Genomic DNA, 27,161 nt, shown 5'->3' with positions numbered 1-27,161 from the left:
AATAAAAACATCTTCAAAAAAAAAAATAATTAAAAAATAAAAATTAATTTTTTTAAAATTTTTTTTTTATTTATTTTCATTTTCATTTTCATTTTCGCTAAAAATGAATAAATTAAATAAAACTATTCATAAAGCTATTGTTATTAATAGTTCAATTATTAGAAATAATAATTTACGTAGATGTTTTACAACTTCTTTGTTTACATCCAATAAAAATAATATTTATATCACAACACCAAAACTTTACAAAACATTTTTAAATAATAATAATGATAATAATATAAATATAAATAAAAAACATTTTACAACATCAAAAGATAATAATAATGATAAATATTCAAATATGCTTAAAGAAGCTGCAAAATTTATTTTTAATTTCAAATTAAACGATGCATTAAAAATAATAAATGAAATGATTGAAATGGAACCAAACAATCCTGTTGGATATCAAACCCGTGGAGAAGTTTATGTTATTCAAAAGAAAGGAGATCTAGCAATTAATGATTTCGAAAAAATTTTAGAACTCACACAACCACCAAGTGATACTACAACAGAAGATAACAATGACCACAGAGATAGAGCTTACCACTTTTTAGCAATGATCCAACGTGAAAAAGGAAATTTAGATAAGGCTATTGAATACACTGATAAAGCATTCAGTGAAGATTGCATCTCACTAGATAACTTAATATTAAAAGCTGAACTTTTACAAACTAAAAAAGAATATTTAGCAGCAGCTCACATTTATGGATTGGCATTATCTGAAGTCGATAGAGAAAACAACAATGACATCTCGGCTCAATTTTTATGCTATAGATTAGCCGAAAATATTGTAGTATGTTTAAAGCCAGTACTCGAAGAAAATTTCCCAAATGGTGGCGAGCTCTCTACATATTTGGAAGAAATCCCATCAAATCAAATAGAGTTCCTTAAAACTTATGACAATTCATTCAATTTCCTCACAGAGAAATGCGGCAAATTAAGAGATTATATAGGTCAAATCATCAAAAACACAAATTTACCAAGAAACTCAAAGGATAGACAACATCTCGATCTCTTAAAGAGTATTTTTACAGCAATGACAACTTGTAGTGTTGAGGCTATGAATGTTATGAATAATCCAATGTATCAAAAACCAAATAAACTCAATCCATCAATCAAGCTCAGCGACTTTATTTTCGAATTTTACAAAGAAATTATTTCAAAATATTTCAAATAATATTAAAATAAAGAATAAAAGATAATAAAAAATAATAAAAATAATAAAGATTAGTTTTTTTTTTTGTTTATTTTTAAAATCAAAACACTTTCGATTTATTAAGCAATATTATTGTTTATTATTTTATGGTTATAAGGACAATTTTGAAAATGTTGTTATAATTTTATAGTTTTTTTTTGGACCTTCTACTGAATAAACTAGTTTGAATTCTCTTGGTGAAATGAATTGATATACTGCATCATATGTATCACAGCCACATAAATGATGACCTTTTGCTGTATTATTTGAACTGATACTTCCACTGCTGCTATTTTGATCAAAGTTTAAAGTATGGAGTAATCTTTCTGGTTTTTCATCGAAAAATACTGAAATAATTTCATCTTTATATTTATAAATATATTTCTGTGATATATTAAACTCTGTACCATCTGGATTCTTCATTATACCCTCTTCTGAATATTGATATGTATTTTCTTCATCCTTTTTTAATTCAAAATTTGATAACCCTGTAACTATAATTGGTGGTTGTTCTAAATTATTATTATTATTATTTAAAAAGGATAAATTCGAAAATGGTGATGCATTTGATGGTGTTGTTAATTTATGAATAATATTCCTATGGAAACTCCATTTTCCTGAAAGTGACTGAAATATTTTAAACATTATATGATTATATAAATAAGGTGGTTATTTATTTCTGCTCTATTAATTAATCATATGATTAATCGATAAAAAAAAAATTAAAAAAAAAATTAAAAAAAAAAATTAAAAAAAAAGAAATTAAAAAAATTAAAAAAAAACTAAATAAATATTCATTACATAATCTTTAAAGTATTTTGAATATATATTTTTAAAATTAAAACAAACAATTTAAATTAAATATTTTAATAGTTATATTTGTTTTTATTATTTTTTTTTAAACATTAAATATAGATGTACAATAATAAAAAAAATAAAAAAAATGAAATTAAAAAATATAATTCTTTTTTTATTTTGTAAAACATACAACTATTATAGTGTACGATTTATTTTATTTAACTTTGTGGTGGTACTGGTTCTAAAATCTTGATAAGACAGTCTAATAAATCAGATCTAGTTACCATTCCAATTAACTTACCATTTTTATCTACTACTGGTAATCCACCAACATTTGAAACTCTCATCAATTTTGCAGCATCTACAACTGGTGAATAATCCTCTATGGTAACTGGATTTTGTTTCATAATTGAGGAAACTTTATGTTGTTTTAACTTTTCCATTCTTTCCTCATTAGTTTCAAATTGAATAAAGGGACTATCGGTTGCTAATCTTAAGTCTCTATCTGTTACAATACCTAAAGTTTTACAATGATGAAGATATTAATAATTTTTCTTTTTTTATTTTTTTTAAAAATAATATTATGGTTACCTTTAAGATTACCGTCATTATCAACAACTGGTAAACGATGAATTGAATTTGCATTTAAAGATTTTAATGCAACATCTAATGTTGAATCCATTGAGATTGTATATAAACATTTAGATGTCATTAATTGTCTTACTAGAATATTCATTTTATTTTTGATATAGTTTAATTATTTTTCTATTTAATATAAAAAAAAAAAAAATGTATAGCAATGTGTTTATATAATATAAAAAAAAAAAAAAAATAATAATTTTAATTTAAAAAAAAAAAAAATAAAAAAAAATAAAATTAAAATTTTAATTAAATTTTATTGAAGTTATTATTCCGATAAAGGAAATATTATTAAATTTATTTTCATATATTTGTATTTAATATTAAAATATTATTGTGTAAAAAAAATATTATTAAAAAAATAGTTTTAAAAAAAAACAATTTTTTTAATTTAATATTAATTATGATTATTATTTTTTTATAATAAAATAAATTATAATTTACATAAAAAAAAAAAAAAAAATAGTTTTACAAATAAAATTTTTTTTTAAAAAAATGATTGTATGAAATTGTAATTTAATTAAAATTTTCTTTTGTATTGATTTATAAAAAAGTTGATTTTGATTTATTTATAATTTGAAAAAAAAAAAAAAAAAAATTATATAATTCATTATTTATTTAATTATATTTTAAAAATCATCCAATTCTATTTTTAATTCAACTTCTTGGGCTCTATATTTTTTATTATTTGAACCTAAATAAGAAGAACCAAAATAAACAGAAGATTTTTGACCACTTGAGTTACTATTGTTATTCATTGCCAATGCGAATCTGTCATTGTGTTCTGGATCATCTCTTGTATCTAAGTAAGCAATAATATCACCATCTTTGAGCATGAATGGCTTGCCTCTTAAATCTACAATTACGTTGTTGCTATTATTTAAATTGTTTTGAGTTTGATCTTTTTTCTTTTGTGGTGGTGGGGGTGGTAATGGTATATTATTAGTTGCTTTTTCCATAGTCGATTCATTATCCTCTTCCAATGCAGAGTCTTCAGATGTTGCTGTTGCTGCTACTGATGGTGTTGTTTCTGTTGTTGATGTTGTTACATTTTGTTGATTCTCATCTTCAAATGATGATTTTTCAATATTATCCTCAGCAATTCTAATTGATGATGTTTGTGTATTATTGATATTATTATCAATTTGATTTGGTTTATTTGTATCTACATTATTTTCATTTGCAACTTCTTTAGTATTTGATTTTTTATTATTTGTATTTACTCTTTCTTCAATGACCCTCCATGGATTTGATTTATAATTTGGGAAATATTTAAAGAGATGAAGGAATTGCTCTTCAACACCAAAATTAGTTGAAATGAAACTATATAAATCTTTAATGGTTTTACCATTGAATATTAATTGCTTTGGTGGATATTCGAAAGATTGCTCCAATGGTCTTCTCTTATGGATATATAACAATAATGGTTTTGAAACTTTATGGTGGCTGTGTGTATTCTCACCCTCTTCTAAATCTGAAACTGATGATTTGCTCTCTAAATCTTTATTATAAACTTCAATGGTGACAGTGGATTCTTGATAAATATTAAACTTGGTAATTGGTTTGTTGCATGTAGTTAATAATTTTTCTTCTAACCAAATTCTAATGTCCTGCTCTTCCTTATTAATAAACTATAAAAAAACAATTAATATTTATTACTCTAAAATATTTAGAATAATTGCTACTTACAGATTGTTTTAAGAATAAATCCCAATTTAAAATTTTATCTTTTAATTGGGATAATGTGAGCTTTTTATCAACTGATAAATCACCTATAGGAATAATTGTAAATAAATCTGGTACGATAGGGTTATAGGTTTGATTTAAATGCAAAATAGGAGATGCTGCTACACCAAGTATTTGAGAAACATTATTCATTTGATAAAGCGATATTTTGATGATAATTTGATCTTTAGCTGGTATAACACCTTCTTCAATCCAAAGAGTTTCAAGTGATTTAACTCCGACTTCTTCGATTGTCATATCTTCTTCAACTATAATATTGTTGGGACCTTCAAAGATATCAGTTAATCTTAAAATATAACGACTTGCTATTTCTTCAGATATTTTCAATCTTGATAAAATATCTTTTTTCAATTGCATAATTGTAGTGTTCTTTGATACATCAGTTAAAAGACGTGGCTCTGGATGAGCTGGCTTCTTATCGACTCCGTGGATATATTTGATGGTTAATGTTGATTTAGAGCTTTGACCCTTTTCAAAGATTATCAATGAAGTGTTTACAATATTAGCCTCTTTCAAAGTTAATGTATCGTCTGATATAATGGTACCTTCATATCCACCAACTAATGTTTTACGAATAACAGTTTGGTCAATCCACTCTTTCTTTTCATTTGGATAGAGAGTGTCGAATATAATTTCTTTTAATTGATAAATTGTGTTCTTTGGATCTGATAAAATACGTACTGGTGGAGCAGATGAAACCGAAACAATGCTTGATGAAATGTTTTTGAATCTGTCATTGACGAAAAGTTGAATTTTACTTTTATTCAATTCGAAATCTTTTTTAACTAGAGAATTAGTATGATCCAAGTCATCAGCACAAGTGAAACCATTGGGAAGTACTTCAACATACAAAGTTATATCGCTGTAGAGACGATTTGAAAGTGGCATATCGTAATCATCTTCGAATGGCAATAGAGTTTGATTTGGTAATTGATAGAGAATCAATTTATTTAAATTATCGGTTGTGCAAACATCACTAATGGAACCATGGATAATTTCTTTTAATTTCTGATAGGTAGATTCACGGCTAATCGATAAGCTTTGATTCTTTATTAAATAGTTTTCGACATCGTCTGGATTATTATAGAAATATTTAATGTTGAATCTTATTGGTATATTTGATTTATCGGCGCCTTTCCAAATTAAAATTTGAGAACCTTCCCTAAGACCAACCTTTTTGATATTTGTGGTGCTACTTGGTACAATAGGTGGTTGAAGTCCAACCTTACCATCCTTGGTAAACATTTCTTGAATTACGATACCTGAACTATTATTTGAAAGAATACTCTCGACTTCATCTGGGAACTTGGATGTAATTAACTTATAAAGATCTTCAGTGGTTGATGAAATATCTAATTGTAAAAGCTCAACTTCCTTATTGTTGTTTTTGCTGTTGTTGTTATTGTAAATAATACCATCGTGAATAACGATATTTTCCTGGAACTTTGGTGTCAAAAACATTGAATTGGCTGTTACTTCATACTCGGCTCTATCTCTTTCGATACCTTCGTTAAATTCCTTGATTTCTTTTTCAAAATGTAATGGAATATCATAAATTTCTAAATTATTTCTTAATTTTTTACTTCTATAAATTAACATGTAGGCGCATTCATCACTACCACCGAATTGCTTCTTTACAACACTATCTTTAATTGGTAAAACTGAACTGTCATTAAAGTCATACCATCCTGAAAACTTATTATCATCTGAATTATCTTTGCCATTTTCGCCTTGTGATTCGGTTGCTGCTGTATCATCTGTTGCTGTAGTTGATTCTGCTGATTCTGTTGTTAAATTATTGGTGATATTTGAATCACTTGATGGTTCATCATTGTTGGTATTATTTGTACTTTCAATATTTTCTTCTTTTTTACCTCCAATATTTAAAACATCTTTGATATAACTATGATAATGGCCACCAAATGCACCACCACTATGTATTAATACGGAAAATAATTCATAATCTAATGATCCGTCATTTTCTTTTTCGTTTTCACCACTAGCAGAATTATTATCCTCAATGATGTATGGCTTCATATCGAGATCTTGAGGGAATTCAAAACGGTTGTGTAACTTGACTCTAGTACCTCTGCTAAAGTCATAGTCGAATCTACGAAGTGCAAAAATTAAAATTGGTGGAACTTTACCCAATTTAACTTGAAATGTAGCAACTACCTTTTTATTACAACTATCGCAACTATACATATTTTTACCATCTAAAGTTTCTGGTGAGGTAAAAGAGTTTAGACTTTCTTCGATCGAGGAGAAGCCTTTTACTGTTACGGGAATATCCTGGAAGAACTCCATTCTATCCTTGACCATTCCACATTCGGTACAAGTTAAACGATTAACAAAAGAGCCCTTGTATAGATCGCTAAATAAATTTTCAATTGGTGTTTTTTTAATTGAGTGTTCTACAGCGTCAAATAAAATTCTATTTAATTCATGAATATCTTGTTGATGAAATGATTGATCGCTGGTCCATCCGAAACTTTTGGTTAAATCTTCAGTTGACATTGCATAAACATTTCCTTTTTGTAACATTGAAAATAATCTTTGTAATTCATATGGAATAACTCTACCCTTCTTTTTATTTGTCGTTGTTGTGGTTGTCGATGATGAAGCTGTTTTTGTTGTACTTGTTGTAGTAGTTGTTGTTGTTGTTGTTGAAGAAGAATCTTCGTTTGTATTGTTTTTAGTTTCACCAGTAAAATGATTAAGTGTTGACGCTTCATCAAACAATACAATTGCTTTTGAATTATCTGTAGGTGGTAATGGTGTTTCAATTAAATGTTTATAACTTGAATTTGGAGATGGATAAGTTTCAAACTCCATAGAATTGAATGCATCTGAATAATCACCAAATAATGGGTCAATACCTTCTGCAGCCACTATATTACCGCTATCACAATTACTATTGCCAGTGTTACCACTATAACTGCTGCTTAATTGAGCATCACTGTAATACCAATCCATTAACCTTTCAATTTGATCTTGAGTTGGGTATAGCTTTAATGCATCTACTAGCCTTTCTCTTTCTAAGCCATAAACTAATAATAATTCTTGTGCATATTCTGAACTTAATAATTTTTCTTCACTTTCTATTTTATTACTATTATTACTATTTACATTATTACTTTCTGTTCCTAATATTTGATTAAATGAGTCCTGATTATTGTCATTATTGTTTTCGTTATTATTTATATTATTGTCACTACTATTATTATTTTCTATTGTTTGGTCATTATTACTTTTATTTAATAACTCTTTTTCTCTTTTCTCTATTAACTCTGATATTCCAAAATCATCAATAGTTAATTTATAAACATTATTCTTTAACTCTGGTGTCATATAAAGCATTTGAATTAAGCTATTTAAATAACATGTTGCACCTCTTTTAAAATTAAATTTGTCAATATTAACAAATTTTTTATTTTTTAAAAAATAAATAATTTTACTTACTGATTTAATAAACCAACAAAACCATGGTCAGATCTTTTATCAATTGGTTTTCTTAAATATTTTTTACCATTGTAATTGTTACTGTTATATGGTCCGGGTAATTGTGGTCCTATGAATCCCTCATTATTAATATCATCGTCTCCTTCATATAAATTTCCAAACATGATATATTGTATATAAATTAAAGTGTAAAATTGAAATATTAAAAGTAATAAAAAAAAATAAGAAATAAATTGATATTAATTAGAGAAAAAAAAAAATAATAAATTGAAAAAAATTTTATAAAATTTAAAAAATATAAAAAAAAAAAAAAAAAAAAATTTTTAATTAAATTTAATTTATTTTTATTTTTATTTTTTACAACTATTTGATTAAAATATGGGAAATTGTCAAGTTTGAATGCCTTTGTGATTTGATCAATTTGTTTTATTGTTTTGTTTTTAAATACTAAAGAATATATACAAAAAAAAAAATAACTTTAATTTTAATTTTTTTTTTTTTTTTTAAAATGAAGGTTGAATTGGAATTGATCCAAAATAACCAGATGAATTTTGTTGTTGAATTTGTCTTGGGGAATTGAGGGCACTGCTATCTCTTGATGAGTTTTGTGAATTACTTGAAAATGATAGTGATGATGATTGGCTCATACTTGTATTTTGGTTACTTGTTTTTTTTGAAGTAGGGAGCGATGATAGGGTTGGTGATGTTGTGCCGTTGGTGTTACCTGCATTTGAAATGTATGGATTTGAAATTGAATTTTTTAATTGACCACCCAACTCAATTTTTGAAATTTTATTTTCTTTGTTGTGGGATCTATCACTTAATGGAGCACCATTATTATTTAATTTAACTTTTTCAATATTTACATGATGATATGGTTTGGTGGGTGTTGATGAAGGAGTAATTTGTTGTGGTGGAGTTGTTTGTTGAGCATGTTGCTGTTGTACACGTGGTGATGAGTTTGGAGATGATCCACGGCTAATTGATGTTGAAACACTAAAGTTTAATATTGGAATTTTTGGTCTTGGTGAAATCGATAAAGAAGCTCCAAAGGTATTATCTTTTGAGGCCATCGATGAAGAGATTGTATTATTTGAAACGGTTGTGTGAGTAGCTGAACCTAATGTTGGTGATGAATGAGATTGTTGATGTGATTGTTGATGGAAGAATGTTGCTGGTGACGAACCATTTAATGTATCATTTCTCTTTAATCTTCTTTCATTTAACTCTATAGTTGGATCATGGCTTACTGATAATAATTTTGGTGATGTTGTTTTACTTGTATCTTTTGGTGAATAAGGTGTGGCTAATGTAGCTAAATCACCTACACTGCTTGTGGTTAATTTATTCTTTTCTCTATTCTCTTTTTTTGCAATCTTCCTAATATGTCTTTTTTCAATGGCAACGCTTTTATCGTACAGTTCTTTTTCTGACATTGGACTTGAATCTAAAATCATATTTTGAATGAATGCTACAGGTTCGAAACAATATGGTACATTTTTGAATGAAAGGAATCTTAATATTAAATTGGCTTCTAAACGTTTCTTTACAAAATTTACAAGGTCAACACCAATATAAGATGGATTACCTTCATCTATAAAGGTTAGATCCATTAAATAGAGACCGACAAATGGAATACATGGTGTACCATTAATTTCACTTAGAAGCATACGATACTGTTTAAAGTTACCCTCCATATTAACGAAACGCTCCATTTGATCAAACTTTTCTCGACGATGACTTGATAGTGCACCCCATGTTCCTCTTAATCTGGTCACCGAACTGCAACTAAGACCACTAATAATTAACATTAAACCATTGAAATTTTGCATATCATAACAGTGTTGAGCAATTTTAATAAAGAACTTTAATTTTTTGATACGGACCTTTGATGATCTTTCACCTACAATCTCTGAACTGACCCATTTGGAACATTGATTAAAGATACCGATCATAGTCAAAATATTTGGACAAATTTTTTGGTTCTCGTCTGTACACTTACTCCATTTCTTTGAGAGTAATTCTGTTGCTGTGATTTTAGATAATAAAGTTTGATCAATTAATGCCATTTGACGAGCAATTTCAATTGATGAAATATCCAATAATGTGAAATCACTTCCATCTGGTGTTCTGAGTGGTAAAATTGGTTTAGGTGCGTTTTGAGATAACTTTATGAGCTCTGCTAAATTATCAATGTGTTTCTTTTTGGTTTCGTTAAAGATTGCAATTAATCTTCTGGCAGAGGTTTCTTTTTCCAACATTAGAGTATTTGAAATGAATTGATTAAAGTTTCTTAACAATCTTGGATCATCTTGGAAATTGGTTAAATGATTTTGTATCCAGTAACCCATTAAATCAATGACACGCTCTTGAATACGGGGCTTAATGGTCTTCTTAAACTGAGCCAACTCCAAAGCACTTGCATGCATTGGGGGTTCAATGTGATAACGTACACAAAGCAATTGGAAAAGCTCAACTGCCTTAATAAATGATTGATAGGTTGCAAAGAAATATCTGGAATAACCTTCTTCAGTATAATCTATATTACAGAGATGTTCAATTAACTTTGGAACTGTTGCAGCTTTGATAATTGAATCTTGATAGATGATATTAACATCTTGAATATCAGGCTCTTCAAATCCGTACAATGAGCCCAATCTACCACTAATAATCTTTTGTTGGTGTTTCTTTTTTTCATTCTTTTGTTTTTCTAATTTCTTTTCGATAGTGTTTTCTTCTGTTGCAGATGCTACTACCGATGAGGTGGAGGATGCACCATTGAAAGCACTTACTAAACTACCCAAACTTCCACTACTAATATTACCAATTGAAAACTGTTCTCCCAAGAAATTAATCTCTCTTAACTCTTTTTGCTCTTTAATTTCACGTAATTTTCTTTCTTCCTCGTCAGAGTCATGATCAGATTCGACATTTGAAAGCTCTTCTAATTCACGAATATCTTTATGTTCACGGAGGAAATTTCTTTGGCTTTGTTTACGTTGTGATATCATTTTTGGTGAACTTGTTAAACTATTTACATTACTTGCACTACGGGTTAATGAACCACCATTGTTGTTTCCATTGTTGTTATTATTTTCAATGATATTTGATAATGATTGAGTTGGACTATTTACAATTAATAATAAACAAACTTTTGAAACCAATTCATACCAAATGTTTAATATTTTACGTGAACGATACCATCTTTGAATTTTAATTGCTGCTTGAATAATTTTCGCTGTTTGATTCGCTATAACAATATTCTTTTGAATTTTATTGGTCTCTATCAATGCAAATACTACATTTCTAAATCTGAACTGTTTCTTCCATACTCTATAGTGTCTTTGAATTAATCTAGCACTTACATCACGACGAATATTAAGTTCTGCCAAAAGATAACGCATTAATGATTGTTGGTCACTTTGAAGTATTTTAGTAGGCAATGGATTGCCACTAAGATTGATGGAATCTAATGTTTTTGATAGAACAGATATTTCACATGGAATTTGGGTTAAGCGATTATGGTGCAATAATAGATGATTTAAATTTACAAGGTAACGTACTTCTGTTGGTATGGTTTCGATTTGATTGTATTGAAGATAAAGCTTTCTAAGTTTTGTTAAATTTTTAATTTCTGGTGGTATAGTTACAAGACCATTATTACTAAAACTGAGCTCGGTAAGACTAGAACAACCACACAACGAAATTGGAAAAACTTCAAACTGATTATCCCATAGTGAAAGAGTTGTTAATGACTTCAATTGATGGAATGAATCTGGTAGAGTTGAAAGATTGTTACTACGAAGATTAAGATTTGCTAAATTTGCTAAACGACCAAAGTTATCAGGTAGATTGTTCAAACGGTTTGCAAATAATGTAAGGGCTGTTAATGATGGTATATTTGAAAAATCATTAAATATATATTCAATTTGATTTTGACCCACATTTAATGTTCTTAATTGTGACATTGATGACAAACATCCTGGCAATGCTGTTAATTGATTTTGTTCCAAATGCAATGACTTTAAGGTCTTGAAATCGCTAATATCAGTTGGAATCTCCTTCAAATGGTTCTTTGAGAGTGATAAGTCTGTTATCTTTTTTAATTCGAAAAACACCCTTCCAATTCTAACTATATTATTACCATCAACTTGAAAGTCTTCTAACTCTGATAATAAACCTACTTCATCCGGTATACTTGTAATTCTATTATTATTTACCCATAGTATCTTTAGTGCCCTTAACTTATATATATCCGCTGGTATTTCTTTAATTAAATTATCATTTAAATTTAATTTTACAATATAACTAAAATTTGTACATAAAACAATTGGTATATGTTTTAAAGTATGTTCTTTTAGATTAATTTCTTTTGAATTTGCTTTTGCTGATTCTTCCAATAATTTTGAAACTTTAGAACCCTATATTTTTTAAATTAATATTAATTGTAAATAAAAAAATTTATAAAAAAATAAAAAAAAACTTACCATTTTGTAGGGTTATTTTTTTTATTTTTTTTTTAAAAATTTCTATATTATTTTAAAAATCATCACAACTATATTTAATTGCTATTTATTAATCTGTATCTTTATTGAAATTATTTGTGTGTTTTTTGATTTTAAAAAAAAAAAAAAAAATTTCTTCTGTTTTTAAATAAAACAATTGTGATATTTTTATAACTTAAAAATAAATTATTTAACTTCTTTTTATTGAGCGGTTTGTTGATTTTTAAATTGGATATTATTATTTATTAAGATATAATTTATTATTACTTTTACCTAAATAAATTGGTAATAAAGTAAAGAAAATTTTTAAAAAAATTAAAAAAAAAAAATTTTAAAAAAAAACGGTTAATTTTTTTTTTTATTTTTTTTTTATTTTTATTTTTATTTTTATTTTTACCAAAATATCTGGGATTAAAAATAATTACAAAAATATATATAAAGCATTTTCCATCTCTCTGCGAAGTTGATGAAAATTTATTGATATCAATAAATATATAATGTGTAAGTTAATAAAAATTTAACTTTTTATAATTTATTATGTTCAGAGAGAATATAATAAAAAAAATAAAAAAATAAAGAAATTAAACAATTAATAAAATAAAAATAAAAATTTTAATTATTATAATAATAATTTCAAAAAGGGATTTAAAAATACAAATTCATTGATTTATAACTAATATAAAATTTTATAAATAAATTCCCATTTAAATATTCATAAAACTAAGAGAATAATCATTTTTTTTTTTTTTTTTTTTTTTTTTTGATTTTTATTTTATTTTATTTTATTTTATTTTATTTTTTTTTTTTTTTTGATTTTTAAATTTTGACACACTTATGTAAATAATAAAATAAATTATTATTACCTAATTATTATTAAATAATAATAATTATATTAATAATAAATAAATAAATAAATAAATATAATGGATAGGGTTTTCTTTCTAGTTTTTAGAAATAACTATTTAAGGAAACTTATATTCGAATATGTAAATTTAATAAACTCAAAAAAGTATAGCAAAAATCGAGTTTTTAAATATCATCAAATTAAGACACTTGATTGGTTATGTGTAAATGAAAAGTGGATGCTTTTAAAGGATATGATAACAACTAAACATCCATTAAAAATAACAGAGAATTCATTAATTACAATTTGCAAGTCGGTTAAAGATGTGAAACTATTCGAGCATATTTATAATGGTCTAAGAAAAGAGTTTCAACATTACGATTTTATGTTTATAGACTATGCATGTGCTGCTGGTTCATTGGATGTTGTTAAGTTTTTACATGAACAGAAACACAGCGCCACATTCAAGGCATTGGATAACGCAAGTTGGAAGGGTTTTAAAAATATTATCGAGTTTTTATTAGATAACAGAACTGAAGGAGCATCAAAAGACGCCATTGACGAAGCATCCGCCAATGGGTATATAGATATTGTAGAGCTTTTAACGGAGCGTACAACTGCAGGCTGTTCAAAAACAGCAATGAATTTAGCATGTAAAAACGGTCATTTTGAAATGGTGCAATACCTACACAAAAATAGAACGGAAGGCTGCTCCACCAAAGCTTTAGATTACTGCTGCCAATATGGTCACTTGGATATTTACAAATATTTATACGAAAACAATATTATAGCAATCAATAATTTCAATACACTTAGAAACCACATACAAAGTGACGACCCAAAGAAAAACTATACCAACAGATATATAACTGATGAGGGTCTACGTTTCGCCGTTAGAAATGGTCATTTCAACATTGTAAAATATATACTGGACAATCAACTATTCAATCAAAGTGAAGTAAACACAATCTTTAAAGATTCACTATACCAAAAGAATTTAGAAATTGTAAAACTTTTAGAAAAATACTCTAGTGAACCATTTTCAAAGGACCATTTTTTAGAATTTCTAAATAGGGCCATTTCAAATGAACTCATAAACAATATAAACTATCTCTTTGATGAATTTAATCACAAATTAACAATAAAAGAATTTAAAAGATTGGTATTCGATTCAGTTAGATATTCAAACTTTGAAATTTTTAAAAATATTTATAATAGAGCAGTTAAAGCATTCCCAACATTAAATAGTAGAATAAACATAAATAGTTTCAATAATTGTAGTACCGATATAAACAATAATAATGGCATACATAGTAATAATACCACTGCTACCACTACAAAAACTACTACAACTACATCTTGCTCTTCCTCATCAATTTCAACAACATTTACATCATTATCATCATTAGATTTTTCATTATCATCTCTTACATTAACTCGTTCTCTTTCATCATCACCTCCCTCGTCATCCCCCTCGACATTACATTACGATAAAAATCAATTAAATGAAAAGAAATTATTCATGTTTTCAATTAAAAGATTAGATTTAGAAAAAACCAGATTTATCTATGAAAAATATCAACTTCAAAGCTTTGATATCAACAACATAGCATTGTCTTACTGTATATATAATTTAAATTTACCATTAACCAAATTCCTTGTAGAAAATATATTTACCTCGTTCAACCCAGAAAATTATTTATTATCTCCGGTTATTAAACTATCAACCCCAATGTACACTTATCTCAATAACTATAAAAATGAAAATATGGAAAAATTACAAAAATTAAAACAACAACAATCATATCAATTTTCCCAGCAATACCAAGCCTCAAAAGTTATATTTATTGTAAATAATGAAGATTTCAAAACGCTCTCATTAAAATATTTCGATGAGTTCCACGTAATGAACGAAAAACTGTATAGGGCCGTCTTGGAAAATGTTTCAAGTAAACTAATAATGTACAGTAAAAGACGTCACCACATTTGTAATAAATAAACGATAAAAATAATAATTTGGCTCATTTGGGATAAAAATTCTTTTTTAACTTCTTTTTTTTTAATTTTTATTTTTTTTTCAATTTTTTTTTATTTTTTTAATTTTAAATTTTTTTTTTTATTTTTTTATTTATTTTTTTTCACTTTCGTTTTAAAAAATTTTTTTTAATATTTTTTTTTTTATTTTAAATTATTGTTATCAATTAATAAATAAATATTTCTTTTTTTTTTTATTTATTTACTTTTTTTAATAATAAATTAAATCGTTTTGTTGTGTTTTTTTTTTAAAAAAAATAAAATATATTTTTATAAAAAAAAATTATAAACATTTTCCACACACACACACCTTTTACACACAAAGATAAAATTTAGTATACAGGCTAAATTAATAATAATAATATAGTATATATATTTTAGAATATATATATAAATATAAATATAAAAAATGTTTTCAAATAAAATGACAGATATGGCCATAACATTTGGTTCATTATTTTTAATTCAAAAGATCGATTTTACAAATCCACAAAATGTTTTTTATGCTCAATGTGCATTTGGTGTAATTCAAGCTACCATTCTTTTAGCTTATTTATATATTTTCAACAGTATCAAATCCAAACCAAATAATACTGTTGTTCGTGTACCAGTTAACCCACCATCAATGTTTTCAAAACCAGATCCAAATGAACCAACTTCCGAACAAACTGCATCCGAATACGATTTAGCCCAACTTAAAAAGAGTGTCACCCAATCACTTGTCACTATTGGTATTACTGCATTTTTATTCTTTAAAATGGGTATCATCCAACCAATTGCTATGCAATCAATTATGGCTCCACAAAATTTCATCAAGAATAAATTATTCAAAATCTACGTTTTAGGTCAAGATGAATCAAACTTCAAACGTCCATGGACTGAAGAAAGTCCATTTTCAATGGGTCAAAATGAAACCACCAACACTACCACCGAAAACACTGACAACATTACCATTGCTGCTTCAAAGGAAGACGCTAAGGAAAAAACCATTGCTGCTGTCAAAGGCAATACTACCAAAAGATCAACTGTACCATCAAAAGCAAAAGTAACTGAAATTTCAAGTAGCGAAGGTGAAAGCAGTGAAGAAGATGACAACAAAAAAAAAACTAAAAAGAAATATTTATAAATAAATAAATATTTATAGAAAAAGGAAGAAATTTATTTAAATATTATAAATAAATTTTAATATATTAATATTGATAATAATAATAACATTAATAACAATAAATATATAAAATTACTAAAAAAAAAAAAAACTGTATCTTTATTTTTTCTTTTTATTCTTTTTATTCTTTTTTTTTTAGACAAAGTTTCGAAATAAATATGTACAATTTCCAAAAAATAGTTTATTTGAAGAGAAAGTATTGGTTTAAAGTTGCTTTAAATAATTGAAGATTATTTTTATTTTTATTTTTAATTTTATTTTTATTTTTATAAATATTACCTGCGGTAATTTAGCTAATGTATTGTTATAAATTTAAAATGATAATGTTTATTTTGGCCACCTAAATTAAATATAAAAAAATTAGTATAAGAAAAAATTATAAAATAATAATAAAATTAAATAATAATTACATTTGGTAAGCACCAATAAGAGCAGAAACAATACCTGCACTTCCAACGGTTCCTTGAGAGAATGAGTAGAATTTTAATAATGTAGCAGCAATTAAAAGATCTGAGGCATTTTTACAACAGGTAAGATAAATTTCATTTTTCTTAATTTGAACTTCATTAAATTGATCTTGAATGGTTTTATTATCAGTATCGGAAGCTTGGTTGTTGGTAATTGAAAGTTTGAGTGATTTCTCTTTCTTTAAAAGGGTTGATAATGTGTTGAGATCGATAACGATTGAACATAACAAACCAAAGAACCAACTGACGCTAGAGTACCAACCTAATTTTACGGTATCGAATTTACAAATACCAATATTTGTACCAAGAATTAAATGATCGAATACCCAGTAGAAATACATTCCAGATTGTCTGATTAATGCTAATATATTGAGGAATCCAAATGGCTTGGCGACTTTAAATAATGAAATGATCTTTTGTTGTTCTGCAAAAGTATTACCTAAACGCCAAACTTTACGAGCTGAACCTGAAGTAGTTTCTAATTTCTTCATAATACCAACCCATTGACCCTTTGGACTATTTCTTAAAAATATATATCCTAATAATTTGGCACCATATTGAAGAATCTTTGCAAACTTGTCTTTTCCACTTGTTTGTGCTAATAATTTAATTAATTTTTCTAAAAATGCATTAAATTTTAAATAACCTTGTTTTGATAAAACTGTCATATTATTGATTTACTTATTACTATTATTTTATTATAATTCTAAAATATATATGTGTACTGATATATTCGTTAGAAACTATAATTTTATAAAAAAAGAATAAGTATTTTAGTTATGTATATAAATATATAAAAAGATAAATTAAACGAATAATGTGAAAAAATTAAAATTTATTTTTTTTAAAATTTTTTTTTTTTTTTGAAATTTTATTTTATTTTTTTTTTTTTTTTTTATATTTTTTTTTTTTTTATTTATTTTAAAACACCATACAATGTTTCATATATAGAAATTTATGAAATCACAATTTTTACTGTAATTGCAACATAAAATTATACACAATTATTTTATCCAACATGATGATTAAAATACCTTTTTTAATTTTTCTAAATATCCAAATAAATTAATAGAGATTAATATAAAAAGATTTTTATTATTATGATATAATCACAAAGAAATTTAACAATTTTAATTTTTTATTTATAACTTTTTTTCTTTTTTTATATATATTTTTATAGATATAATAAAATTAATATTATTTAAAATTATATATTTATTTAATATTATTAAATAATTATTTTTTTTAAAAATTATTTTTATTTATATTTATATTTACATATATTTCTTTAATTTATACAATGTTGTAGGATGTAAGAACATATAAGTGTTTATTACATATATAAGTGTGTTATAATGTGTGTGTGTGTGTGTGTGTGTGTGTGTGTTAGTGTGCGAGGATTTTTAGGGGTATTTTTTTTCACAATAATAATAATATTTAATTTTTTAATTAATAATAATAATAATATGAAAAAATTATTATTATAAAATTTTCTAAATTTATTTTTTATTTTTTAACCTTAATTTTAATTAAATTTTAATAATACCCTTTTTTTTTTTTATACAATAAAAGAGATAATAAAAATAATAGTTATAATAAATAAATGATCAGCTGTAAATAAATAAAAAAAAAATTAATCATTTTAATTAAATTCAATTTTAATCATTATAATTTATTATTTCTTTTCAAAAAAAAAAAAATAAAAAAACAAAACAAATACAAATAAAAAAACCACACATTATAATTGAATAGTTGTCTATTGTTGTTGTTAGTAAAATATTAATAATAACTTTCAATTAAATTAAATTAAATTAAAATATTCATTAGCTTTATAATATAATAATATTTAAAAGATATATTACATTTGTTAATATTCTTAGTTTAGAAATCCATATAATTATATAGAAAAAAAAAAAATTATAATAATGGATCAATCCCCACCAAAACAACAGTTTTATTTTGAAAGTCCATTTAGACCTATGGATTCATTAAACAAGAGTAGCACTTATGACTTTACCTCACTAAGTAGGTATTTGTTTGTTCATTTATAATTATTAATATTTTAATTAAAAAAATATATATTGTTTTGTTTTTTTTTTAAATTTTCTTTTTTTTTTTTTCTTTTGTTTTTTTTTTTATATTAATTAAAAATATTATATTAATTTTTTTCATTATATTACCACTTTACAAATATAATTTTCTTATAGATAATCAGTTAGAAATGGATATTGAAGATGAAGATTCATTATTCAATTCTCACAGAAATATATTATCAGAACCTCCAAGACCCACAGGTTTATTGATGAAATTTATTTTCTTATTCCATCCAATGTTACTATTTTTATTTATTTTACCAGGTGTTTTAACATTTTGGATTCTATTTATTGCAGGTGAAAGCTCTTTAAAGCCATTCTTTTATATAGTATTTCTTTTAGTTCCACTGGTTTTCCAAATCGTTTTATTAATCTATCATTCAAACTCATTTGTCTTTTTAAATTATGGCCTTCAAGCTTTATCAAGAAAATGTAATACTTTATATTTTTTAATTATATATTTATAACATATAACACCTTAGCTAACCAATTTTATATTATTATATTAGATAATAATAGTGTAGCAGGTCAATATGGTCAGTTATATCAATTGGTAGATATCCAATCTGGTAATGTTGTCACAATGCTAGATCAAAGAATTGCCGACGAAAAAGCAATGTATTTATATATTCCAGTAACTAAAGAAGTTTTTAATATGTCTTATTATGAATCAACATTAAGAATCAATGCCTTGGGACATTGGCAAGTGGTTTTAACATGGAAAGCTTTATTAAGTTTCTTTGTCTTTGGTGTTATGTTATCAGAATTCATACTTTTATTTGTTTTAAAGTCATGGTTCCTTCAATTATTTTAAGAAAAATAAATAATATTAAATTTCTTTTTTTTTTTTTAAATAAATAATAAACTAAAACCATAACAAATATATATAAATCCATTAAATAAAAAAATAAAAGAAAAAAAAAAAAGAAAAAAAGATAATCTCTTTTTAAATTATTATTTGTTTAATAAAATAATATATTATAAATATTTTTTTACGTTAATTTTTTTAAATAAATTTATTTATATACACGCAATATAAAATATAATATATTTATCTAAACTTGTCTTTTCTTTGTGGCTTTGCCACCATTAAGTTCCTCGATATTCTTTCTCTTGTTTGGAGTTATAACAGTTGCAAAATTAATTGTAGTGTTCGATAATGGTGGTGAATTATTAGTGCTACTATTTAATGAAAGCTCACCAGATTCTAAGTCTGGTGAGTTTTCTTTGTTGTTTGTTTTGTTTTTTGAAAATGATGATGATGATGATGTTGATTTTTTTGATTCTTTATTATTATTTATGGTAGTGGTGGATTTATTATTTGTTTTATTATTATATTTTATTGATTTTTTATTGGATCGTGCTTTCGATTTTTTGTTATCTTCTTCACTATACGAATAGCTATCCTCGGATTCGGACGATTCACTGTCACTATTATCACTATCGCTACTATAATATTTTGCTTTTTTTGGTATTTTATCAAATGGTGTTAGTGATGCTGTGGTGGATATAGTTGACGATGATGCACCAGTAGCAGTTGTTCTTACATTATTTGTTTTAGTACTTTTTGATGTTGTTACATTATTTGGTGTAGAAGATGATTTGGGTTTAGATAATGATGATGATGAGGATGATGGATTTTTATTTTCGTCTTTACTCTTTCCGTTGGTTGATGCGATGGTTGGTGAAGAGGGATCTTTTTCTTTTAATAAGACTGTTGTAAAAACTTTTGAAATATTATCCGATATTGCTTTATATACATTGCTATCCTTATCATTTAAAACATCTTTTATTTCTTTATAAATAAATGACATTACACTGTTATTATAAATAATAAATTTGTGAGTATGGGATAATTACTATTGTTGAATTCCTATACGGGAATAAAAACTTACGGTTCGGTATCTTTTTTTAATTCTGACATAATAATTCTTTTATGTATTGCTTTGGTTTTAGAATAAACTTCTAAAATTTCACTGTCGTTAAGGATATTTTGGGTTTTCTTTACAATTGAATCACCAATTCCTTTTTCTTTAACATAATCCGTTATTATTGATCTAATGGTATCAAATGTTCCATTATTCTTTAAAATATCTAAAATTTGGATTGATTTTTGCTGGAAAAAAGAAAATTCTGCTTGTTCCATTGAATCAATGTTAAATGTTTTTTGTTGCGGCGCTGTTATTGGGGAAGATGTTGATGTAGATATTGAAGTTGAGGTTGAGGTGGAGGGTGTGGATATTGGTGGTGATAGTTTTGATACTATTGGTGTTGGTTGCTTATAAACTTTTTGTTGCGAGTGTAATGTCGGTGAGGCTGCACTAGAAAGTTTAGATTTTGGTATAAATGGTTGACTTTCGGTTGTATCCCACTTTGAGCTTTTTGTGGTTTCCACAGTGGCGGTGGTGGTAGTCGTATCATAATTTATGGTTGTATTTGCAGAAAGTGAAGACTGTGATTGTGATTGTGGTTGTGAGTGTGATAGCGGTGGTGGTGGTTGCTGTTCAGTGCTATATTCTTTATCTTTTGCGCTGTATCTATCATTATATGGACGATCATAATAGCTATCTCTACCTCTACTTCGATAGTTATCCCTATCATTATAATAGTGCTGAGATGATGATGACGATGGATATTGGCTGTGGTGACCTCTATCATTATAATGTGAATCTCTGTAATGTGATCCACTTCCTCCTCTACTTGGACCCCTTTCATCTCTTCTTTCCCAACCACTTCTTGATGAAGATGACCTATAACCATCATAGTTTGAATCTCTATAATCTCTGTAATCCCTTTTCCCATAATAGCCACCTCCGCTACTACTTGAGCTTCTGTTATAAGAGTCTGTTTCATCATTGTATGGTGGATGTGAGGATGAATTTATATTATTTTGGTAATGACCACCATGGTGAGTATTATGGTGATGTGAATAATGTTGTTGTGTTGGTGGTGGGTAGTTATTGTTGTATGACTGATGTGGTTGGTGTTGTTGTGGTTGTGGTTGGTGTTGTTGGTGTGTTTGGTGTTGTGGCGGGTAATTATGGTACCCACTATCAACACCTTTTATGTTTGATTCTGACATTTATTTATATTTTTTTAATTTAAGTTTTAATTATTATATAATAGTATATATATACCATATATATATGTAATATATATATCTATCTAAAAGAGCAGATATTATTATTTTATAAACTGTTTAATAAAATAAATCTGACATTAAAAATAAAAAAATTAAAAAAAAAATATAAAAATTAAAAAAAAAAAAAAAAAATATTTTTTAATTTTTTTTTAAAATTTATTTTTAAATTAATTTTTTATTTTTTCGTTTATCTAATAAAAAAAATAAAAAAAATAAAAAAAAATAAAAAGATAAAAGAAATCATGTATTCTAAAAATAAATATATGTTTACTTAAATAGTATATTAGGTTTGTATGTTCAACACCCCCATCCTATTTTTTTTTTTTTTTTTTTTTTTTTTTTTTAAAATTTTTTTTTTTTTCAAAATTTTTTTTTTTTTTTTTTTAATTTCCCAAATCATCATTTTGATCACACACAATGGAAATGGAAAAACTTTTCACCACCGATTTAATTATTGCATTTATTGCAATTGTTTTACATGTTGTAAACTATAATGCAACTGCTCAATTCGAATATAAAACTAGAACATTTACAAAAGTACAATCATAAACCATTAATGATAATAATAATAATCATATAAAATTTAAAATAATCAAATTATAAATATTAATTAATATTAATTAATTTTCAATTTTAGATTATTGGTAAACAAACAATTTATTATTATGCAGTTTATTTAGTTATTTCAGCTCTTATTCGTGACCATTTTATTAATGCAGCAATCGATAAAGACCAAAACTCATTAGTTCTTTTCCCACAAGAAGTTGCTAAATTTTTTGGTAACTCTTGCTTCATCTTTGGTATTTTATTAAATATTTGGACTCTTAAAGCATTAGGTATTAAAGGTATGTATAATGGTGATAGTTTTGGTCATCTCATGGATGCCCCAGTTACCACTGGTCCATACGTTTATTTCAGTGATCCACAATATGTTGGTACCACTATTGCCGCCATCGGTGCCGCTATTAGATACCAAAGTATGACAGGTTATTGTAAGTTGTTTAATATTCAAATATTATTTTGGTTATTAGTTTTACTAACAACAACACATTTTAAAATTTTATAAAATACATACAGTATGTTCAATTTTAGTTGGTATTGTTTTCTATATCTCTGCCACTTTTGTTGAAACTCCACATTTAAATAAGATTTATTCAAACAGATCATATTCAAAGATTAATTTCAAAAATTTCAATAAAAAAAACCTTTAAATAAAAATAAACAAATAGTTTAAAAATTAAAAAAAAAATAAAAATAAAAGAAAAAGAAAAAGCCTGGTATTTTATTTATCTAATTATTTATTTAATAGTTTAATAATAATAAGCTCATTTGGATTCAGCAGGAGAAACACCGGATGGCATAACTGGTTGTGGTGGTGGCTCTAATGATGTAGAGTCAGAATCTGATTCACTATCACTAGAGTTATTACTACTGCTGTTGCTGCTGCTGCTATTGTTGCTGTTGTTTTCATTGTTGGGTCTTGCCAATAGTGCATAGAAGAAACTTGAAGTGGTACGATCCGAGACCATTGAGAATGAAATTCCTGATATTAAATCGTGTTGTTTTAAGATAATGTAGTTCATTGGTGGATTAATATCTGATGTTTTTGCTGCTTTTAAATAAAACCCTTGATCACCCTTAATCTTTGTTTTAATTGGGAGATTATTATTAACAGAGTCTAAAATGGCTTCATTTATATTTTGATTATCTTCTTTTAAAAATGGTGTGTATGGTGTTGGCGATATAATTGATGGGGATACTTTATTGCTATTTTTATTATTGACTTCTTTTTTATTATTATTTAAATTGCTTGGTGATTGGAATGCCTCCTGGTCAAAAATTAAAGTTCTTTTTCTTGAGTAATAGTTACCTTTTGATGTTAAGTACCCGTCCTTGATAACCTTCCAATTATTTGTAACAGTTCCGTCTGGTTTTGAAGCAGAGATCCAGACTTCTTCATATTGGTCAATTGAAACTAATAAATAGAAATCATTGAATGGAGAGTTGAAATTTAAATTTAAAAATTTAAACTCGTTTCTGTTTACACCACCAAATGTTAAAATTTTTAATGGGTCTTTTCCTACTATTGACACAAAATCATCCTTATCGAAATCATCTCCATAATAAAGTGTTTGAGACTTTATAATAGCTCTGGGATTAGGACATCTAAATGTAATATCTGGTAAACCTTGACCCCATGCTAGTTTTTGACCAATGGTAGTAACGAATGTTGGGTTTATACCTTCAAAAGAAAAATAAGTTTGTCCTAGTACCTGTTGTTTATTTATAATTGAAGTTTTGATTTGACTATTGTTTTTGTTTTCTATTGACTCTAATATATTATTTTTTTTATTTACTATAATTTCTGGGTTACTGTTACTGTTATTATTATTTTGAATATTTTTTAATTCCTTCTCTACTTTTTTATTGATTATATCTTTTTTAATTTGTTCAATTTTATCATTTCTTTTTAAATTACTTGCGATCAATGTATCTGATATAATTTCTTTGTTGACTGCACGTGCTGAGTTTTGGAAAAAATCTAAAAGGTTATTTGATTGATCGGGATTATTAATTGAAAGCAATGATTGAATAGTTGGTTGTTGTAAATAAAAATTATCTAAAAACACATGGTAGCTTGTTGTTATATTTGGATTTGAAAAAGAGAATTGAATTTTTCTGAATTCGATCTGTTGAGGAACTCTTACTGTACATTTGATCCATTTATCATTTGGTAATGTAACGTATTCACATGGGGCCTTTTTACTACCAGATAAAAGGAATTTTGGTGTAAAATCTAAAGGATGAATTGGGATAAATGATACCATAATATCACCATTTGTTGGTAATTTCTTTTTTAAATTAATATGAAATACTAAATCTAAAGTAGCCTATAAAAATAAATAAAAAGTTAATAGCCTATTTATATATTATTATTAATTACCCATCTATATTTTCACTTACATTTCTAACTTCGAATCTATTTTGAAAATCAATTGAAAATGTTCTTGATTTTTTCATATTAAAAACAATTGAAAATGGTGACTTTTTATAAGTTTTAACATTTTGGTAGAGCTTAATTCCTTTATCCTCGTGGATAATAACACCGTAACCTTGAATACCACCCTTATAGAGTATTCTTCTATTTCTTTGGGTGTCTGCTCTCTTTAGACCGATATCGTCTAAAAAAATTGAACTGTTTGGATGTCTTTGAAGAAACCAGATTGCTTTGTAATCAATGGATGGAAAGTACTCTAAATCGATACTAATCTCGCTCCATTTATTTGGTGGAAGGTATGAAGAACGCGAAAATGAATTAATTGGATTAATTTGATTGATAATTGGTAGAGCATGTACCTCCTTATCGCCATTAATTAATGATATAGTTAAATCTTGTTGTGGTGTTGATGGATATACCCAAAGCTTTAAACACTTGAACACTTGTTTATTTAAAGTAATATTTTGATATTGATTGGCTTTACTGAATATATAAAAATCTGTTGTGAAAGCAATACTAAAATTACCAGAATGAGTTGGGGATTTAACTTGTGTAAATACTTTGTCACTATATTCAATCGGAATTGTGAATGAATCGCTTAACTTTTCATCGTATATCATTGTCATATTATTACTATTAAAAATATTGACTCCCCCATTTCCTCCGCCCCCATCGTTATTTATATCGGAAACTAAATTACTACTAGCCTTACATTTAACTATAAATATAATTGCTATTAAAAATAAAATTAATTTCATCTTTTTGAAAATAAATATGAATTTGTTGGTTTTTTTTTAATGTTTTTTATAAATTATTATTTTTTTTTGTTTATGATTTAATATTAAAATATTAGGCTTATAAAATAAAGTAAATAATTGTTATAATTTTTTTTTTTTTTAAAATAAATAGGATTTATATTTTTATTTTTATTACAAATGAATAGATTATTTTTATTAGAATTATTTTTATTATTTTATTATTACTGTAATAATATTACTATAAAAAAAACGGGTTTTTTATTGGACTTTATAATAATAATTTTAATTTCTATAAAAAAAAAAACACAAGATTTAATAATTATAAAAACGAAAACTAAATAACTATAGTGTTATATAATTAGTTTTTTTTTAAATTAATTAATTAAATAATTACTAATTAGTTGTTTATAAAAGGAAAGATAACAACTCCCCTTTATTTAAAAAAAAAAACTACTACAAATTAAAAAAATTATAATACAAAAAAAAAAAAAGATTTTTAGACTTCGAATCCAATTTTAATTTTAATAATAGATTTGTTATAAAAATAAAAGTTTAGAATTGTGCTATTTTTTACAACAATGGACTGATAATTGATATCCTCTTAATATATAAAATTATAACCTTTGTTTATTATTATTATAATTATAATTTGCGACTATAATTATTTTTAGACACAATTTGTACTAAATAGGTTATATTTAAATATTGCAATATAATTGTTATTATTTATCTAACTATATAATTATTTTTGCTATAATTGGCTATTAAAAAAAAATTAATAGATAAACAAGCACAATAATATGATTAAAAATAAAAAAAATTAAAATTAAAAAAAATAAAAATATATATAAATAAAAATACAAATATTATAGTTAATTAAATTAAATTTAAAAAAAAAAAAAAAAAAATATTATTTAAAAAAATTATGTATATAGTGTGAAAAAAAAATACACAATTTACACAATAGCACAAAGATTGAAATAAAGAATAAAAAAGTACAAGTACAATGATTTTTTATTTCTTTTTTTTTAAATAATATTTGTTTTTTTTTTTTGAATTATGATCATTGAAATGTGGGAATTTGGGGGTAAATGAAAAAAATAGAAAAAAAATAATTATTTTCATTTTAAATAATATTTTATATGGCTCCCCCTCTATATAAGGAAATTCATTTTCCAAAAAAAACTTTTTTTTTTAAAAAAAAATTTATCCCGTATATATTCTGTTCTCTTTTTTAAAATTTAAAAAAAAAAAAAAAAAAAAAAAAAAAAGA

The 27,161-nt window shown here is 25.2% G+C and overlaps 12 protein-coding genes across 12 annotated transcripts; 5 read left to right on the top strand and 7 right to left on the bottom strand.

Moving 5' to 3' along the window:
* Positions 1-103: 103 nt before the first annotated feature.
* On the top strand, positions 104-1,219 carry DICPUDRAFT_155791 (uncharacterized protein; the record flags this gene model as incomplete). The annotated part of the gene is made up of 1 exon (XM_003291163.1): positions 104-1,219. One exon carries the CDS (start codon positions 104-106, stop codon positions 1,217-1,219), a length of 1,116 nt encoding a protein of 371 aa, XP_003291211.1.
* A 129-nt stretch (positions 1,220-1,348) lies between these two features.
* Positions 1,349-1,882, bottom strand: DICPUDRAFT_38642 (uncharacterized protein; the record flags this gene model as incomplete). Its single annotated transcript, XM_003291156.1, has 1 exon — positions 1,349-1,882. One exon carries the CDS (start codon positions 1,880-1,882, stop codon positions 1,349-1,351), a length of 534 nt encoding a protein of 177 aa, XP_003291204.1.
* A 218-nt stretch (positions 1,883-2,100) lies between these two features.
* On the bottom strand, positions 2,101-2,820 carry DICPUDRAFT_95316 (uncharacterized protein). Its single transcript, XM_003291155.1, has 2 exons — positions 2,627-2,820; positions 2,101-2,552 (listed from the first exon to the last, which is right to left on the bottom strand). Exons 1-2 carry the CDS (start codon positions 2,769-2,771, stop codon positions 2,254-2,256), a joined length of 444 nt encoding a protein of 147 aa, XP_003291203.1. The 5' UTR covers positions 2,772-2,820; the 3' UTR covers positions 2,101-2,253.
* Positions 2,821-3,303: 483 nt separating this feature from the next.
* DICPUDRAFT_95315 (uncharacterized protein) lies at positions 3,304-8,046 on the bottom strand (the record flags this gene model as incomplete). The annotated part of the gene is made up of 3 exons (XM_003291154.1): positions 3,304-4,305; positions 4,364-7,814; positions 7,883-8,046. The coding sequence occupies 3 exons, from the start codon at positions 8,044-8,046 to the stop codon at positions 3,304-3,306; spliced, it is 4,617 nt and encodes a 1,538-aa protein (XP_003291202.1).
* Positions 8,047-8,385: 339 nt separating this feature from the next.
* Positions 8,386-12,372, bottom strand: DICPUDRAFT_155787 (uncharacterized protein; the record flags this gene model as incomplete). The annotated part of the gene is made up of 2 exons (XM_003291153.1): positions 8,386-12,303; positions 12,370-12,372. 2 exons carry the CDS (start codon positions 12,370-12,372, stop codon positions 8,386-8,388), a joined length of 3,921 nt encoding a protein of 1,306 aa, XP_003291201.1.
* Positions 12,373-13,310: 938 nt separating this feature from the next.
* DICPUDRAFT_38648 (uncharacterized protein) lies at positions 13,311-15,230 on the top strand (the record flags this gene model as incomplete). Its single annotated transcript, XM_003291162.1, has 2 exons — positions 13,311-14,478; positions 14,641-15,230. The coding sequence occupies 2 exons, from the start codon at positions 13,311-13,313 to the stop codon at positions 15,228-15,230; spliced, it is 1,758 nt and encodes a 585-aa protein (XP_003291210.1).
* Positions 15,231-15,429: 199 nt separating this feature from the next.
* On the top strand, positions 15,430-16,507 carry DICPUDRAFT_92631 (uncharacterized protein). Its single transcript, XM_003291161.1, has one exon. The coding sequence runs from the start codon at positions 15,675-15,677 to the stop codon at positions 16,389-16,391; it is 717 nt and encodes a 238-aa protein (XP_003291209.1). The 5' UTR covers positions 15,430-15,674; the 3' UTR covers positions 16,392-16,507.
* A 135-nt stretch (positions 16,508-16,642) lies between these two features.
* PEX11 (uncharacterized protein) lies at positions 16,643-17,579 on the bottom strand. The gene is made up of 2 exons (XM_003291152.1): positions 16,841-17,579; positions 16,643-16,770 (listed from the first exon to the last, which is right to left on the bottom strand). Exons 1-2 carry the CDS (start codon positions 17,563-17,565, stop codon positions 16,758-16,760), a joined length of 738 nt encoding a protein of 245 aa, XP_003291200.1. The 5' UTR covers positions 17,566-17,579; the 3' UTR covers positions 16,643-16,757.
* An 878-nt stretch (positions 17,580-18,457) lies between these two features.
* Positions 18,458-19,957, top strand: DICPUDRAFT_98930 (uncharacterized protein). The gene is made up of 3 exons (XM_003291160.1): positions 18,458-18,922; positions 19,105-19,422; positions 19,500-19,957. Exons 1-3 carry the CDS (start codon positions 18,823-18,825, stop codon positions 19,802-19,804), a joined length of 723 nt encoding a protein of 240 aa, XP_003291208.1. The 5' UTR covers positions 18,458-18,822; the 3' UTR covers positions 19,805-19,957.
* An 88-nt stretch (positions 19,958-20,045) lies between these two features.
* Positions 20,046-22,072, bottom strand: DICPUDRAFT_155782 (uncharacterized protein; the record flags this gene model as incomplete). The annotated part of the gene is made up of 2 exons (XM_003291151.1): positions 20,046-20,808; positions 20,886-22,072. The coding sequence occupies 2 exons, from the start codon at positions 22,070-22,072 to the stop codon at positions 20,046-20,048; spliced, it is 1,950 nt and encodes a 649-aa protein (XP_003291199.1).
* Positions 22,073-22,555: 483 nt separating this feature from the next.
* On the top strand, positions 22,556-23,343 carry DICPUDRAFT_89291 (uncharacterized protein; the record flags this gene model as incomplete). The annotated part of the gene is made up of 3 exons (XM_003291159.1): positions 22,556-22,669; positions 22,770-23,124; positions 23,210-23,343. 3 exons carry the CDS (start codon positions 22,556-22,558, stop codon positions 23,341-23,343), a joined length of 603 nt encoding a protein of 200 aa, XP_003291207.1.
* A 252-nt stretch (positions 23,344-23,595) lies between these two features.
* Positions 23,596-25,885, bottom strand: DICPUDRAFT_5958 (uncharacterized protein; the record flags this gene model as incomplete). The annotated part of the gene is made up of 2 exons (XM_003291150.1): positions 23,596-25,023; positions 25,097-25,885. Coding segments are annotated over 2 exons (2,217 nt in total), but the record flags the coding sequence as incomplete, so codon positions are not given.
* Positions 25,886-27,161: the final 1,276 nt, after the last annotated feature.

The sequence above is a fragment of the Dictyostelium purpureum genome, assembly GCF_000190715.1.
Source record: "Dictyostelium purpureum unplaced genomic scaffold DICPUscaffold_263, whole genome shotgun sequence".
In the NCBI taxonomy this organism is placed as follows: domain Eukaryota; phylum Evosea; class Eumycetozoa; order Dictyosteliales; family Dictyosteliaceae; genus Dictyostelium; species Dictyostelium purpureum.
Note: the sequence above shows the minus strand (reverse complement) of the source record. Positions and strands in the feature narration are given on the sequence as shown.